We start from the raw sequence: 13219 nt of genomic DNA, 5'->3' as shown, positions 1-13219 counted from the left end.
ATATTCAGCTAAAGATATTTGTTGTATAAATATTCGATAATCTAAAACATTAAATAATCCTTTTTATTGTTATTTATTGTTTAAAATATTTCTCTAGTCATTTTTGTAATATATATTTATAAAAATATTTATTTTATTGACCTCTTCCCTTAATATGTTTTATCACTAAGTATGGATGTCACATTAACTTAATAGTTATAAAAAACATGTTTTCTTTTTCAGCTAAAACTTTATATCGATAAGGAAATAGGATTAACTTTATCGTTTATACTTATGCAATCTGGTGTGGACTCTGGACGTGGAGTTCGTAGGCCATATTTGTTACATTTTGTGATATATATAGACACAATTAATTTCTTGTTATTGATTACCTGAGTCAAGAATCAATTAACACAGAGTCACAACAAGTGACTCCAACATACAATTGTGTATGTCCTCAATACTAAAATTATAACGTTATTCAGTGACTTACGCTTCAAATATAAAAATTTCCTCAGAATTCACAAACACGACATTATAAGAAACCGCAAAAAATTCGCGAGCTCACGAGACGAGTTCAAGAGCTCCCCACTGAAGGACAGGGTAATCTAGTCCATATTTAACTTTAAAGGATTACTGTGGAACCAAATTGTAGGACATGCTCTAGAAAACTAGAGAATGGTGGCATATAGTACAAGTGGAGAGCATTTGCCAATTGTAATATTTTTTCTGCATTTTAAATGTCGTTAGGAAACTTCATTTTATATATTTCAGGACAAAGTTCTATTTGCATAATCTTTATGAATCTGCGTGAAGTTTAAACAATCCTACTTCCTAGTATGAACTATTATCTGTGTCTAGACATCAATGTCATCACAGAATTTATAATCTGTTGTCAAATGCTACATTTGTTTTGCAAACTATTTAGTGTTTGGTAACGAATTAATATCATCATTACTTATGATTTAGATTTTTGTTGCTGTCTTTTCGAAATCCAATTAGAGCTTATTGCTATACAAGCGAAATGAACGAGTGGAAATGCTGTAGAACCTGTTTGAACGACCAAAACCTTCTTCCGATATTTGTTATGCCGGAACAAAGTGAAAAATATTCTAGTGTTTTATTTGTAATCACCGGTGTTAAGGTAAATAGACGAGTGTTTAAAATTAATCATAACTTGAATTATAATAACTAATTAAATAGGAATCTTAATTGAATCAAATATCAAATAATATCTAGTATTTTCATATCTATGCTATTTATTATGTTTTTATATAATTTTAAAAATTATGACAATCTTAAATACTTAAAAAAATTAAAATATATTAGTTTAAAGCTTAAAATAATAGCGTATGTACATCAAGTAGTCAGTAATATTATTTTCATACACAGATCGAAATAGACGATACGCTGCCGCAAGAAATGTGTAACAATTGTATAACATTTGTAAATAATTGCATAAAGTTCAGGAGAAAATGCGATCAAGCTAATAACATACTGAAAAACAATACGTGTGACATAAAACTGGAACCGTGTCTCAAGACTGAAGACGTGACAATATCTATAGACATATCCGATGGAAGCAAGGAAGATAACAAAACTGACGAAGACACTATCACCTTGGACCAGTTACAGCAGAACAAAAACACAAGTAACAATAAGAAATGTAGCAATGATTCAAACACGGCAACGAAACGGAACAAAAACGTTGACAGACCGAGGAAAAGTGTTAAAGAGGAGATCGAATGTGAGTACTGCCGCAAAATACTAACGTCTCGGTTGTCTTTACGGAACCATTACAAAATACACACCGGCTTCGATGTGGTGTGCGAGGTGAGAGCTCCTTACAGTAACATTCATATATAGATAATACGTTCAGAGGGGTGTCGCTGTGTTTGCTTGAGGATGCATTCATGTACGAGGATGCAGTTGTAACGTGTCATTTCCTGCGTGTTACAGCACTGCGGCAAGAAATTCATAACGCGGAGACTTCTCCTGATGCACTGTCGAGCCAAGCACGGCTACGAGAAAACGGATAAGTGTTCCTTCTGCGACTATAGAGCATCTAACGCTGAACAGGTTAAAGTGAGTATCTAAACAACGCCTTTAAACTAGATATAGGACTTTGTCTGGTTGGTCTAAAACAGCTGGACCGATTTTGATGGGACTCATGTCTAATGCAGTAAAGATTATGTTAAAAAAGCAATTCTGTTGGTATTAATTGTAAATATGTCAATAGTTAGTTATACTCATTGTTCCTATATATGTGTTTATTAAGTATATATTTTTTATTTAAACTTTTATTACTAACCAGATTCATGAGCGACTCCACACCGGTGAAAAGCCGTTTGTATGTAAGGAGTGCAACACGGGATTCCATAGGAAAAGCAGTTACTTGCAGCACATAGCCATACACTTGCCGGAGAAAACTGTACAGGTGGGTGGAGTGTATTTGAGATCATCCCAAAATTATGCGTGTTTGTGGGCCTGTATGTATGTTTAACGCCCATTCCTACAAAAACTACTGAATAGATTTTGAGGAAACTTAAATAATCATAATAATAATACATATTATTTTTATTATTATTATTAAAATGGAATGAGAGTGTTTCAGTATATTCACTTGTCTTGGACGGTAGGTGGCGCTGCTAGTAGGTCACTAAGTAGAACTAGAAGTCAGAATAACTTCTAAGGCAGCTCTAGCATGTTCGTTTCAAATTTGGTTAGATAGAGAGAGGAGCTTGAACGGTGGAGGTGAGCGTTTAACGCGCGTTAGATACGGGCCCCTTAAACCCACACCTGGGTCGCAAGTTCCGGGAACTGTTGAAGCTCCTCTCCCTGCAACGATGGACCCGCCACCCGCACGGGATCCATGGAATGATGAGAAGATTCGTCTCATTTGATATGGTTAATGAAAATGTTAGTTAAAAGAAAATAACAGATATCAGTGTACACCTAGCGCCACCTAGTGTTAAGGATGTTAGTCGTCTGGTAGTTTTTGATCTCTATGGGTTTAAATAAAGTTCAGGTAGCTCAAGTCATTTAAGCAGCGAGTTTTACTGAATTTCTGGATTTTGGTATAAAACAGTTGTTTTATATATGAAAGCGATATCTTTAATATTGATCGCTACATTCCTCCGTCTCCAGTGCGACCAGTGTTCAGCTCGATTCAAATCCGTGACCCTGATGAGGATTCACAAGAGCCGACACCGACCGGCTCCCTACAGCTTCAAGTGCGCCGTCTGCGAGAACAGCTTCGTGAGGAGAAGGAACGTCATCAGACACCTGTTGCGGGTGCACGGGCTGGAGGGTGACGAACACGTCACCAGGGTGAAGGTCGGCTGAGGGTGACACCCGCTGGATCGTCGAGATCATTCGGAATGTTTTACAATATATATCGTAATCTTTATATTAAAATAATGTTGGTAGATTAATGAGCTTGGAAGGACAAGTGATATTTAATGTAATGAATAAAGTATTTATCTTGATATACATGTAAGTCATTACTCTGGATCCTTGACGTCAAAGTGGAGCCGAACATCCTGATGAGGAATATAAGGAGCATTGGGTCAGGACCAGGATACCGTCCCGCGACCCGCTGTCACAGGGTCGAGGTACTGTAACAGGTTTGTTTATCAATGTTCAGCGTCACTTCCAGTAATGTGTTACAAAATGTCTGAAGCCGGTGTTCATAGTTCACACACAAGCTGATGCTCAAATGTCGCCATCACTAACAACAACGGCTCAGTGTTATGAGTCATTATAATCAGTCACAGAAATAACTAAGGATTATAGTATGTTATAATCAGTACGGCACAGATGGCGCCACTCGTAAGACTTAGTCAGATCTTCAGATCAATCTCAGCTCACTACCCTGAACACGTTTCCTTTGGTATAAATAAGTTAAATAGTATGCAGGTGCCGGCAAACCTTCTCTTAGAGGCTTCAGGCGCGAATATCTTGTTATATAGGTCGGACTTATATAAAATCGTTGTTTTCAAAAAGCGTGACGTCAGCATAACGTCAAACCTGTCGTCAGGACCACCCCTCACTTCGCAGAGGTCCGATCCGTGCAACGTCTCGAGCGAGACTGTCTTTAAGTATACCCTCGCCTCTATGTATACCAACCGACACTCATTGTTGTGACTGCACTTGCACAGGTGGCTATGCGGGTGGTAGGTGATAACTGATAATATCAAATACCCTCACTTATTATTTATTACGTAAATAAAAGGTATTAGCTTCGACTTCGTGGTGTTTATCTGCCATGAACACTCAAGTTGCTCCAAGAGTTGCAGCTGTAGAAATATATTAAGGGTCAAGGAGAATAAATACATAGACAAGGAGTTTAATTTGCTGTACCTTATAAAAAGGGCTCCCAAACTTATTTAGTCTATGCCCACGTTGAGAATTGTTAAGCGCAACCATTTTTTTACCTACCTACTGAAGAAGTACTATAACTTATCCTAGCTAAATGATATTATAAATCACCTAGGCCTCTACACAAGGCCCCCATTTCTTTCTAAGTCTCTCCCGGCCCCACTTAAGGCCTACAGCGGGATAGGCTGCCTTATAGACATTTGGCCATATCTTCTGTTACAGCATGACACTGCCCCCATCGAGACGGACCTCATGCGGTGAAGCTCGCTGACCATAGAATCTTCCTTCATCAGTTACACTTCACTTACAAAGAAAATTACATCAAAGAATATTTTCTTCTAGAAGACATTTATTGAAGAGCATTGAAATACACTTATCGCTATAGTAAATGCTTTATGGCACAATAATTATAAAAATATCAAAATATATGATAATTTTTTTTTTTCCCAGCAGGAAATAAAGTATGAAAAATAAATTTCAAAAATACAAATACAATAAAAAAAATCATTTAAGATTAATGGAATATTTGTTACGTGTTCTGGTGATTATTCGAGTCCAAGTATAGTGGATCTGGAGTAGAAAGGTCTACATTGGGTTGGAAAGACCATTAGTAGCTGGTCTCCCACGTCCTTAGTTAGTGTAGTCATTCAACAAACTTCCAGACGGACGGCCTCTCACATTCACCCTTGTCTGGACAGAATCGGTTGAATGTAGTGTATGTGCGGAATCCCAGCAGCTCTCTCTCTTCTTGAATCCTGTATGTAAATGTACTCTCATGCGTTCCGATGAAGGTTGCAGCATGGGAACATATGATCTGCTCTATGATTGCGATGCCACCATCCTTGTAGCGCTGTATCTCGTCAGCCGTCGGAGTGTAGTAGTAAACCATGTACCCCATATTCTTCAATTCAGTCTTCAGAAGCTGCAACTCCGATTGATCAGCATCGGTCGCAATGAACACTTCATTCAAATCGAGATTAGTATTCCTTACAATGTCATCAATTTGCTTTGCCGTTCCTGTGACCGATGGGACGTCCTTACTCCTCGACCTGGCGAAGTCCTGACGCCGCCAGTGTATACTTATATACGAAGTGCACATCTTCATGTAGCATTTGAGCTTATCCGTCATGTACTTCGTCGCCGCTTCGACAAGCGGATCACTGAACACCATGCTCTTACGACAAGACCAGTATAACCCGTCCCCGTAACTATCATGCAGAGGTATCTCTCCGTGCGCGAACATCACGCTGGTGTCCTTTGGATTCGATGCTATCAATTCCCATAATTTTGATATCTTACCCTGGAACTTGACACATATCACCTCCTTCACTCTTATTTTATCGTTACTAACATTATAAACACAGTTCCCCACCACTTTATACTTCTCTTCGAAAACGCCGTTCTCAAACGGATTTTCAAAGTTCTGTAAAACATACAAATGGTCGACTTTCACGTAATCTGATTTTGTGTTTTCTAGATATTCGTCGAATTCCACGACTGGCGCGAAAGATTGGAGAGCGTTCACATCGAAGAAGTGTCTCCAGGGCAGAGGCTTGCTCGTCTGCGTACTTGCCTTCCAATGGTACATGTTGTCCCAAGGCGGTAAAATCAGCCGCCACTTGTTTTTCACGTAGTTGGTCTTCGCTTTCGCCAGCATAATGGCAAACCTCATATACACATCCCTCCTTAAATTAAAACCTTCCGGGGGGTTAACGTCGTAAAGTATATGTTTGACTGTAAAGTCTATATCGAAGTTCCCATGGCAGAGAACTTTATCTTTATCGCAGAAGGTGTCGTCGAACGCGCTCGCCAAAGTAAATAAACATATGAGAGCGCCTAGAGTGATCATTATAAATGTATTCTCAATACTTTTCAACACAACGACACGGAGTCTTACTAAGTTATAAGCGATGCATATATAATTTTAAAGTTATATTGATTGATTGCGAGCGTAGCGACGAGCACTGCCATTGGATGTCTATTTATTGATCCGCGCAACTTTGTGTTCTATACTTTAATTCAACCGGGCACCGCGCCGCGCCGGTACGGGTTCTTGCACTCAAAATGTCAAATTTCAAAACAAAAAAGTTGTCAGATACTACACAGAATACAAAATATATTTATTTCACACTCAGTGAAATTTAATACATACATATACATATACATATATATATATATATATATATATATATATATATATATATATATTTATTATGATTATAAAAATAAATAAAAAAAATTAATTAATAAAAATAAATTAAAATTTTGTTTAATCTGCGAATTACTTGTGATACGATTTACTTTCTTTTCAATTAAACATATATTAAGAAAATAAATAATTTAATAGCAAATATTTGCATGTATAAAGAGTTCTAAAAATGTTTTTATAAATTTTAGATATTACACTATAGTACTCAAAAATAATTAATTATATACGTGGGCAACTTATATGACAAGGTGTGTTCATATAATATATAATATGTATATTTTTTTTATATTGGTAACATCTATTTAATGATGTCACTCTGAAAAGTTGGTTAGTCGACGTTTTCACGAAAATAAAGTATTAAAACTCTTAGGACCAACGAAAAATAATATCATCTTTTAATAATGGACCTGATTGTGAACCAACCTGTCGTTATAGACAATGTAAATATTTTTAAAAACCAATTTTAACAATCAATTCTTTCACCAAATTGGAACGTATATTTTATATACAAATACAATAAATACTTTTAAAAATGTTATATAAAATATAATAATATCTTTATTTCTTGGTTCAGCGTGTATTTATAACAAAAAGTGAAGTTTTCTTTCACTTTTACTTTTAAAATGAGTCATAGTCGTGGACTCGATCTCTCTAGTGAAGCATGTAATATTCGCTTTTTCCAGGGTTCTGGTGTCATTAAAGCCGGTTTCGCCGGCGATCAGATACCGAAATGCAGATTTCCGAACTAGTAAGTGCCAACAGTACTAAATATCCTCAAAACCATTGTTAACCAAATATGGCTTAGTGATCAATATGTATATACAGCATTGGATCTTGAAGAGTCGTCTGTATTGACACGGTATCAGAGTATAACTATGATGAATATCATTAAATATTATTAAATGACCGGTTTCCACAGTATAGGTCGTCCGAAACATGTGCGTGTTATGGCGGGTGCTTTGGAGGGGGATTTGTTTGTGGGACCGCAGGCCGAGGAACACAGAGGACTGCTCACCATCAGATATCCCATGGAGCATGGGATTGTGACCGACTGGAATGACATGGAAAAAGTCTGGACTTACATATACACTAAGGTTAGTGGAAATTATTACTCTCCGTTCAAATTTGACATAACTCCTCCCTTACTCATGAATTTGGTGGAATGCTATAAACAATAATTTCATGTCAACTCAGGACCAACTGTCAACATGCCCCGAGGAGCATCCTGTGTTGTTGACGGAGGCTCCGATCAACCCTCGTCGTAACAGAGAGAAGACGGCCGAAGTGTTCTTCGAAACCTTCTCTGTACCTGCACTGTTCCTATCAATGCAGGCGGTTCTCAGCTTGTGAGTTGACAGAATTGTTGATGTTTTAAGTTGAACAGTTCCTCAAATGCCTTTACTTCGATAGATAGAGTTGTCCTAACTAATATTTTGTCATGTGTGTATCTTTGATGAGCTCATTAGAAAATGTAGGCTTTAATACAATGAACGATCATTAACTTGAGGAACAGCTTACCAGAATCATTCCTCGGACATCATTTCTCATCAGAATCTTCAATAGATTAAATATGTGTTTATTATAATCATCGCACAGTCCTGTCTTAATATTGTGATGAGCAAAAATACATTTTTAAGTTAACCTTAAAATTGCTTCCTGAATTAATTTCTTTATAAACCCTTCTTCCACATTGCAAACTATATTTTCATATATTTTCTATTCCGTTATTTAATTGAGATCGGTGACGTTTGAGGTCTGTGGATACTGTACTGGACGTGAGGAGGTGATCATGTCTAAGGAAAATATTAGGTTTTAGCTGATAGATAGCTACACATTGTGTGTGTGTTGATGTCAGATACGCGACCGGGCGGACCACGGGCGTGGTGCTGGACTCGGGGGACGGCGTCACGCACTCGGTGCCGATATACGAGGGGTTCGCGATGCCCCACAGCATCATGAGGGTGGACGTGGCGGGCAGGGACGTCACCAAGTACTTGAGGTGAGGCTATGGCTTGGAGGGCTTGGAAGGTGTATCATAATACAGCATTTACATATTGGAACGTGCCTCGAAGGCAGCCCTAGCAGGTTCGTTTGCAATTTGGTAAGGTAGAGAGAGGAGCTTGGACGGTGGAGGTGAGCGTTTAACGCGTAGATAGAGGTCCCTTAAACCTACACCTGGGTCGCAAGTCCCAGGCACTGTAGAAGCTCCTCTCCCTGCAGCGATGGACCCGGCACCGGCACGGTGAACCCATGGAATGACGAGAAGTCTCTTCTGTCATTTTCTTCTCATCCCAGGCTTCCGTCCACTCAATACACTTTTCTTGTTGTCTTGAATCTGAATAAGCCCCAGTATTAGGACCAGCAACGTTAATGTCAGTGTCTCAGCTACTAGTGGTCGTCCTATCATTGCAGATGACATGTTTGTTGTGTCTCAGGTTGCTTCTTCGTAAGGAAGGTGTTAACTTGGAGACGTCGGCCGAGCTGGAGATCGTGAAGGCGATCAAGGAGCGCGCCTGCTACCTGTCCCCGAACCCACTCAAGGAAGAGACTCTGGACCCGGAGAAGGCGCAATACTGTCTCCCAGACGGGACACAGCTGGAGGTGATTATTTCTACCAATTGTCACTGTCGGACTACCCTCATGATGTGGAGGTCACGGAATTTAGTGTTATTTCCCAAATCCATGTATTAGAGCCGGGCGTTTTGAACAGAACTACTCGTTTTTAAATAATAGTTGCGACCTGACATCACTGTGTTTCCCATCGATTTTGTTCTTTGAGAGAATTCACAAAGAACTTAGATGGATTCTTGTGCTGTTTAAAAATCCAGCTTTAAACTACTTCTAGTCCGTGGTAGTGTGATGATGTACTGGTTTTCTAAGTCTTTCTCTAATCGACTCCTTCGAACTTCATATCGATGTTTCCAGGTGTGTAACATCTGTACTTTGGGTAAAGTCTTGAGTATGTTCTATGTTCCAGATCGGTCCAGCTCGTTTTCGAGCTCCAGAAGTACTGTTCCGTCCAGATCTCATAGGAGCGGAGTGTGAGGGTGAGTGCATCACATCAGACGGAACTATCACACCTGGGACCCGGAGAACGAAGGACGTCGTTTTTGTAAACTAACGCTATATTTGTACCGGTCAGGTCTGCACGAGGTGCTGATGTTCGCTATCCAGAAGTCCGACATGGACCTGCGGAAGGTGCTGCACCAGAACATCGTTCTGTCCGGAGGATCCACGCTGCTGAGGGGCTTCGGAGACAGACTGCTGGCGGAGATCAGGAGACTCGCGCCCAAAGACATGAAGATCAGGGTGAGATGACGGTTACAGGGGCTTGGTAGAGAAACGAGTACTGCGAGCTGATGCAGACGGATGTCTGGACACGAGAGCTCGTCTCGGACAGTCGGCAGGGAAACTGCAATGAAATACTGTCGAGGTCTCGGCTTGGAGTCTTGCTCGCGCCGAAGAATTTATATTCTATATTTTCCAATTGAATTTTATAACACCAGCTGTCTGCTCCCGACTCCGGCCGGCATGTCTTGTTCTGTGCTCCAGCTACGTTAACGGACCGTCAGCCGCATCTACAGTCTGTGCTCTACACTAGACATAGGAATACATTATACACATATATTTTTCTAGCGTCTCCGCTACACTATTGAAAAGTTTTATCAAAATCAGCTCAGTTTCTCGATGTTCACTAGTTTATAATTCCAGTATAGATAACAAGGGAATTGTTTCCAGATCTCAGCTCCTCAAGAGCGGCTGTACTCCACCTGGATAGGCGGTTCCATTCTGGCGTCCTTGGACACCTTCAGGAAGATGTGGGTCTCCAAGAGAGAGTACGAGGAGGAGGGACACCGCGCCGTGCACCGGAAGACCTTTTAGACCTGTTACAATAAGAGTTCACATATAGCGTGAGGGTAGACGCGGATATCACATAGGTCAACGACCTTTCTCAATGCACAACAGGATCTTGGATGATTTTCGGCATTTATTCGTCTTGTCGTTATGTGAATATTGTTTTGTTTGTGCACTCAGAGCTACTAAACTATATATATATATATTAGCTTCTTTAATCAAGAAATTATTTTATTCGTCTACCCTCAATCATTTAGTACATAGATCTTGTAAGTGCGAGAAGTGTTTGTATAATGTTCACTCTAACTTTATTAACTCTATGTACTCTATCTATAAGAAAATACTCGTCGCGACGAATAAACGCGGCGGTGTGCTTACCATGCGTCTGGTCCTCACAATACGGAGAGTTAGCAGTATTTTAGCGCTCATTCAGGACTGAACTGTAAAACTGTCCGTGTTTAGTAAAACAAAAGTTTGTCTTCTATAGTCGAGTGCTTAGAGAAAACTTAATATACTACAGAGAGATTAAATCGCTAATGATGCAACTTTCTCGTTCGGAACGTCTCGATGGGAGAATTTCTTCGCAGCTCTAAGAAGTCGCTTAATAGCTTGGAGGAAACTTAAATATATAACGAAATAAAAAAAACTAGTATTACACGAACAGGGGATGCGAATATTAATATTCCGCGAGTCGAAACTACTGGAAGAGATGATTATTTATTTAATGTATGTGTGTGTGCCGCGGAGACCAGCTGGTATCGGAAACAGGAAATACAGAATGGAAAAGCCGTGACACGATGGTTCAGACGGAGAAGCGCCTGAGACGAGATCTTCATAGACAGTGGGTTCGACGCCAGCTCCTTCATATGTTTTATTGTACATTAATTAATCGATTTTCTTATAAATTATAAATAGAATAAAAAAGATATTTTTCCGTTTTAATACACGAACAAACTGTAGAACATTCCAATGTGACCTATATATATATGTGGGTATCAGAGGTTGTATGTGTCCCGCGTCGCCACACTGGTCCTTGCTGTGGGATATTTTTTTTATTTAAATAAATTATTGTAATATTACAGTATCTTTATTTGTTCCTTACACAAGTCCCGGACGACTAGTCGCGCGGCCTGACTTCACGCGCTGTAGTTACCTGTGTGTATACACATGACCTGCTCGAGGTAACGTGCAAGTTTAGCTGCGAGTTACTGTCCATGGTTATATATGTATGTTGCTATGGAAAATATTTAATAATACTAGATGTAAATGTATATATATGTCGGAGTAGGGTCCAAGCCATGGTTTTTAAAAAGTGACGTCAGCATAATTGACGTCATCAGGCTCTGAGGTATTAAAGGTAACCCCGTAGACGGTCTGACGAACCCCTAACGTCGAAGAGGTCCGTACCCTGCAACGGCTCGATCGAGACTCTCAGTAATCTGTACTCTCGCCTCTATTTATACCAACTGACACTCATAACTAATAATTGAGGGTAGTTGAAATTATCAGGTGACACCCGCATAATCACCTGTGTAACCACCTGTGCAAGTGCAGACACGACAATTAGTTTCGATTGGTATAAATAGAGGCGAGGGCATGATTAAAACCAGTGGAAACCGAGCGTGGATGTTAAAAAGCGGAGTTAAAAAGCGGAATGGACTCTGACGGCGAAAGTAACTGCCTGCAGTTCGCCAGCTGAGCCTCCCACAAGCGGGTTCCACTCGGCTGGCTCGAGCGGGGTGGCGGTTAGAAGAGCCGAAAAGAAGAGAGACCATAATAAGATGACCCCATCGGACGCTGGCTGGAGTCTGACTACCGGGGACGTGTCCTGGCCCACAGTTAGACTCGCCCCGTCCGACCATCACCTGGGCACGACCACCTGGATTTCACTGCCGCAGGCTGGAGGCAGCCCTTTCAAGACCTACGTGTCTGGGCCACGCCTCGCCCGCGGCCTCCCTGATATGACACCGGGGCTGCAAACGCCCGCCCCAACGACCCGCCTGCATTCATAGGCGGAGTCGCAGCCAGCTCAGGGGGCCAACGCCCCGAAAAGCTAACTTCGACCACCGCTTTCTGGGGGCCGAGATGACCTCGATATATAAAACCAGTCTCGCTCGAGACGTTGGAGTGTTCGGAACTATTCGGACCCGTTAAGGATCCGTCAAACCCTCTAAGAGGTTACCAGTAAAAAGTCGACAGACTGACGATAAAGGTTAAACGCATGTGTCAGTGTCTGACGTCACAGTCTTTAAAAACTACGAGGGAGATACTAGGACGATATGTGTTACAGAGTTGGAATAGTCAAGAGGTACTTAAAATTTCGTTAAAATATATTATAGCGATGAGTTCATATAGTTACGACAAGTCGCCGGCCTGGAGACTGCATACGACGCGTTTTCAGTATTTTATTCAACGTTAAGATGCGCGAAGATTAATTAACGAACAGCAGAAACCGCTCCACACGTGGGGGGATGATGAAAACTTCTGATATATGTCGATTTGACATGAGACGAAATTCTCAGCATTCCATGGATTCAACGTGCGAGTGCCGGCCATCGCCTTGCAGGGAGATAAGCTTCAACAGTGTCTGGAACTTGCGACCTGCGACTTGCGCGCGTTAAACGCTCACCAACACCGTCCAAGATCCTCTCTCTACCTTACTAAATTTGAAACGAACATACCAGGGCTGGCTTTGGAGCACGTTTAAGAATGAATTGATGTTAGTTCTGAACAGGCGCAAGTCTCTTAGTAGGTTGTAGAGATTTTGCCGTTATACCTCTCGCTTCCACTTCTACT

General features: G+C 40.6%; 3 protein-coding genes across 5 annotated transcripts; 2 read left to right on the top strand and 1 right to left on the bottom strand.

Annotated features, from left to right (window-relative positions):
• Nucleotides 1-509: 509 nt before the first annotated feature.
• Nucleotides 510-3467, top strand: LOC116776965 (zinc finger protein 557-like). 2 transcript variants are annotated; one of them, XM_061528966.1, is made up of 6 exons: nucleotides 510-582; nucleotides 949-1123; nucleotides 1372-1812; nucleotides 1939-2064; nucleotides 2294-2416; nucleotides 3127-3467. In XM_061528966.1, exons 2-6 carry the CDS (start codon nucleotides 1004-1006, stop codon nucleotides 3322-3324), a joined length of 1008 nt encoding a protein of 335 aa, XP_061384950.1. In that variant the 5' UTR covers nucleotides 510-582; nucleotides 949-1003; the 3' UTR covers nucleotides 3325-3467. The 2 variants fall into 2 exon arrangements, with proteins under 2 accessions (XP_061384950.1, XP_032526166.2); XM_032670275.2 differs by lacking the exon at nucleotides 510-582 and having other exon boundaries at nucleotides 772-1123.
• Nucleotides 3468-4416: 949 nt separating this feature from the next.
• On the bottom strand, nucleotides 4417-6416 carry LOC116776939 (GDP-fucose protein O-fucosyltransferase 2). The gene has a single exon (XM_032670246.2). The coding sequence runs from the start codon at nucleotides 6206-6208 to the stop codon at nucleotides 5003-5005; it is 1206 nt and encodes a 401-aa protein (XP_032526137.2). The 5' UTR covers nucleotides 6209-6416; the 3' UTR covers nucleotides 4417-5002.
• Nucleotides 6417-6859: 443 nt separating this feature from the next.
• LOC116776824 (alpha-centractin) lies at nucleotides 6860-11504 on the top strand. Of its 2 annotated transcripts, none has more exons than XM_061528977.1 (9): nucleotides 6860-7008; nucleotides 7252-7316; nucleotides 7493-7662; nucleotides 7763-7914; nucleotides 8424-8567; nucleotides 9004-9169; nucleotides 9546-9615; nucleotides 9711-9877; nucleotides 10307-11504. In XM_061528977.1, coding segments are annotated over exons 1-9 (1080 nt in total). In that variant the 5' UTR covers nucleotides 6860-7006; the 3' UTR covers nucleotides 10451-11504. The 2 variants fall into 2 exon arrangements, with proteins under 2 accessions (XP_061384961.1, XP_032525963.1); XM_032670072.2 differs by having other exon boundaries at nucleotides 7488-7662.
• Nucleotides 11505-13219: the final 1715 nt, after the last annotated feature.

The sequence above is a fragment of the Danaus plexippus genome (assembly GCF_018135715.1).
Source record: "Danaus plexippus chromosome 29 unlocalized genomic scaffold, MEX_DaPlex mxdp_36, whole genome shotgun sequence".
Lineage (NCBI taxonomy): Eukaryota > Metazoa > Arthropoda > Insecta > Lepidoptera > Nymphalidae > Danaus > Danaus plexippus.
This window is presented reverse-complemented; position numbering and strand designations above follow the sequence as displayed.

Coding starts and splice junctions, on each gene's coding strand:
- LOC116776939 (XM_032670246.2), bottom strand. CDS start 6,208: ATGATCACTCTAGGCGCTCTCATATGTTTATTTACTTTGGCGAGCGCG.
- LOC116776824 (XM_032670072.2), top strand. CDS start 6,970: ATGGACCTGATTGTGAACCAACCTGTCGTTATAGACAAT. Junction 7,317..7,487: donor AAATGCAGATTTCCGAACTA/GTAAGTGCCAAC, acceptor CGGTTTCCACAG/TATAGGTCGTCCGAAACATG. Junction 9,878..10,306: donor CCAAAGACATGAAGATCAGG/GTGAGATGACGG, acceptor AATTGTTTCCAG/ATCTCAGCTCCTCAAGAGCG.
- LOC116776965 (XM_061528966.1), top strand. CDS start 1,004: ATGAACGAGTGGAAATGCTGTAGAACCTGTTTGAACGACCAAAACCTT. Junction 1,813..1,938: donor GCTTCGATGTGGTGTGCGAG/GTGAGAGCTCCT, acceptor TGCGTGTTACAG/CACTGCGGCAAGAAATTCAT. Junction 2,065..2,293: donor CTAACGCTGAACAGGTTAAA/GTGAGTATCTAA, acceptor ATTACTAACCAG/ATTCATGAGCGACTCCACAC.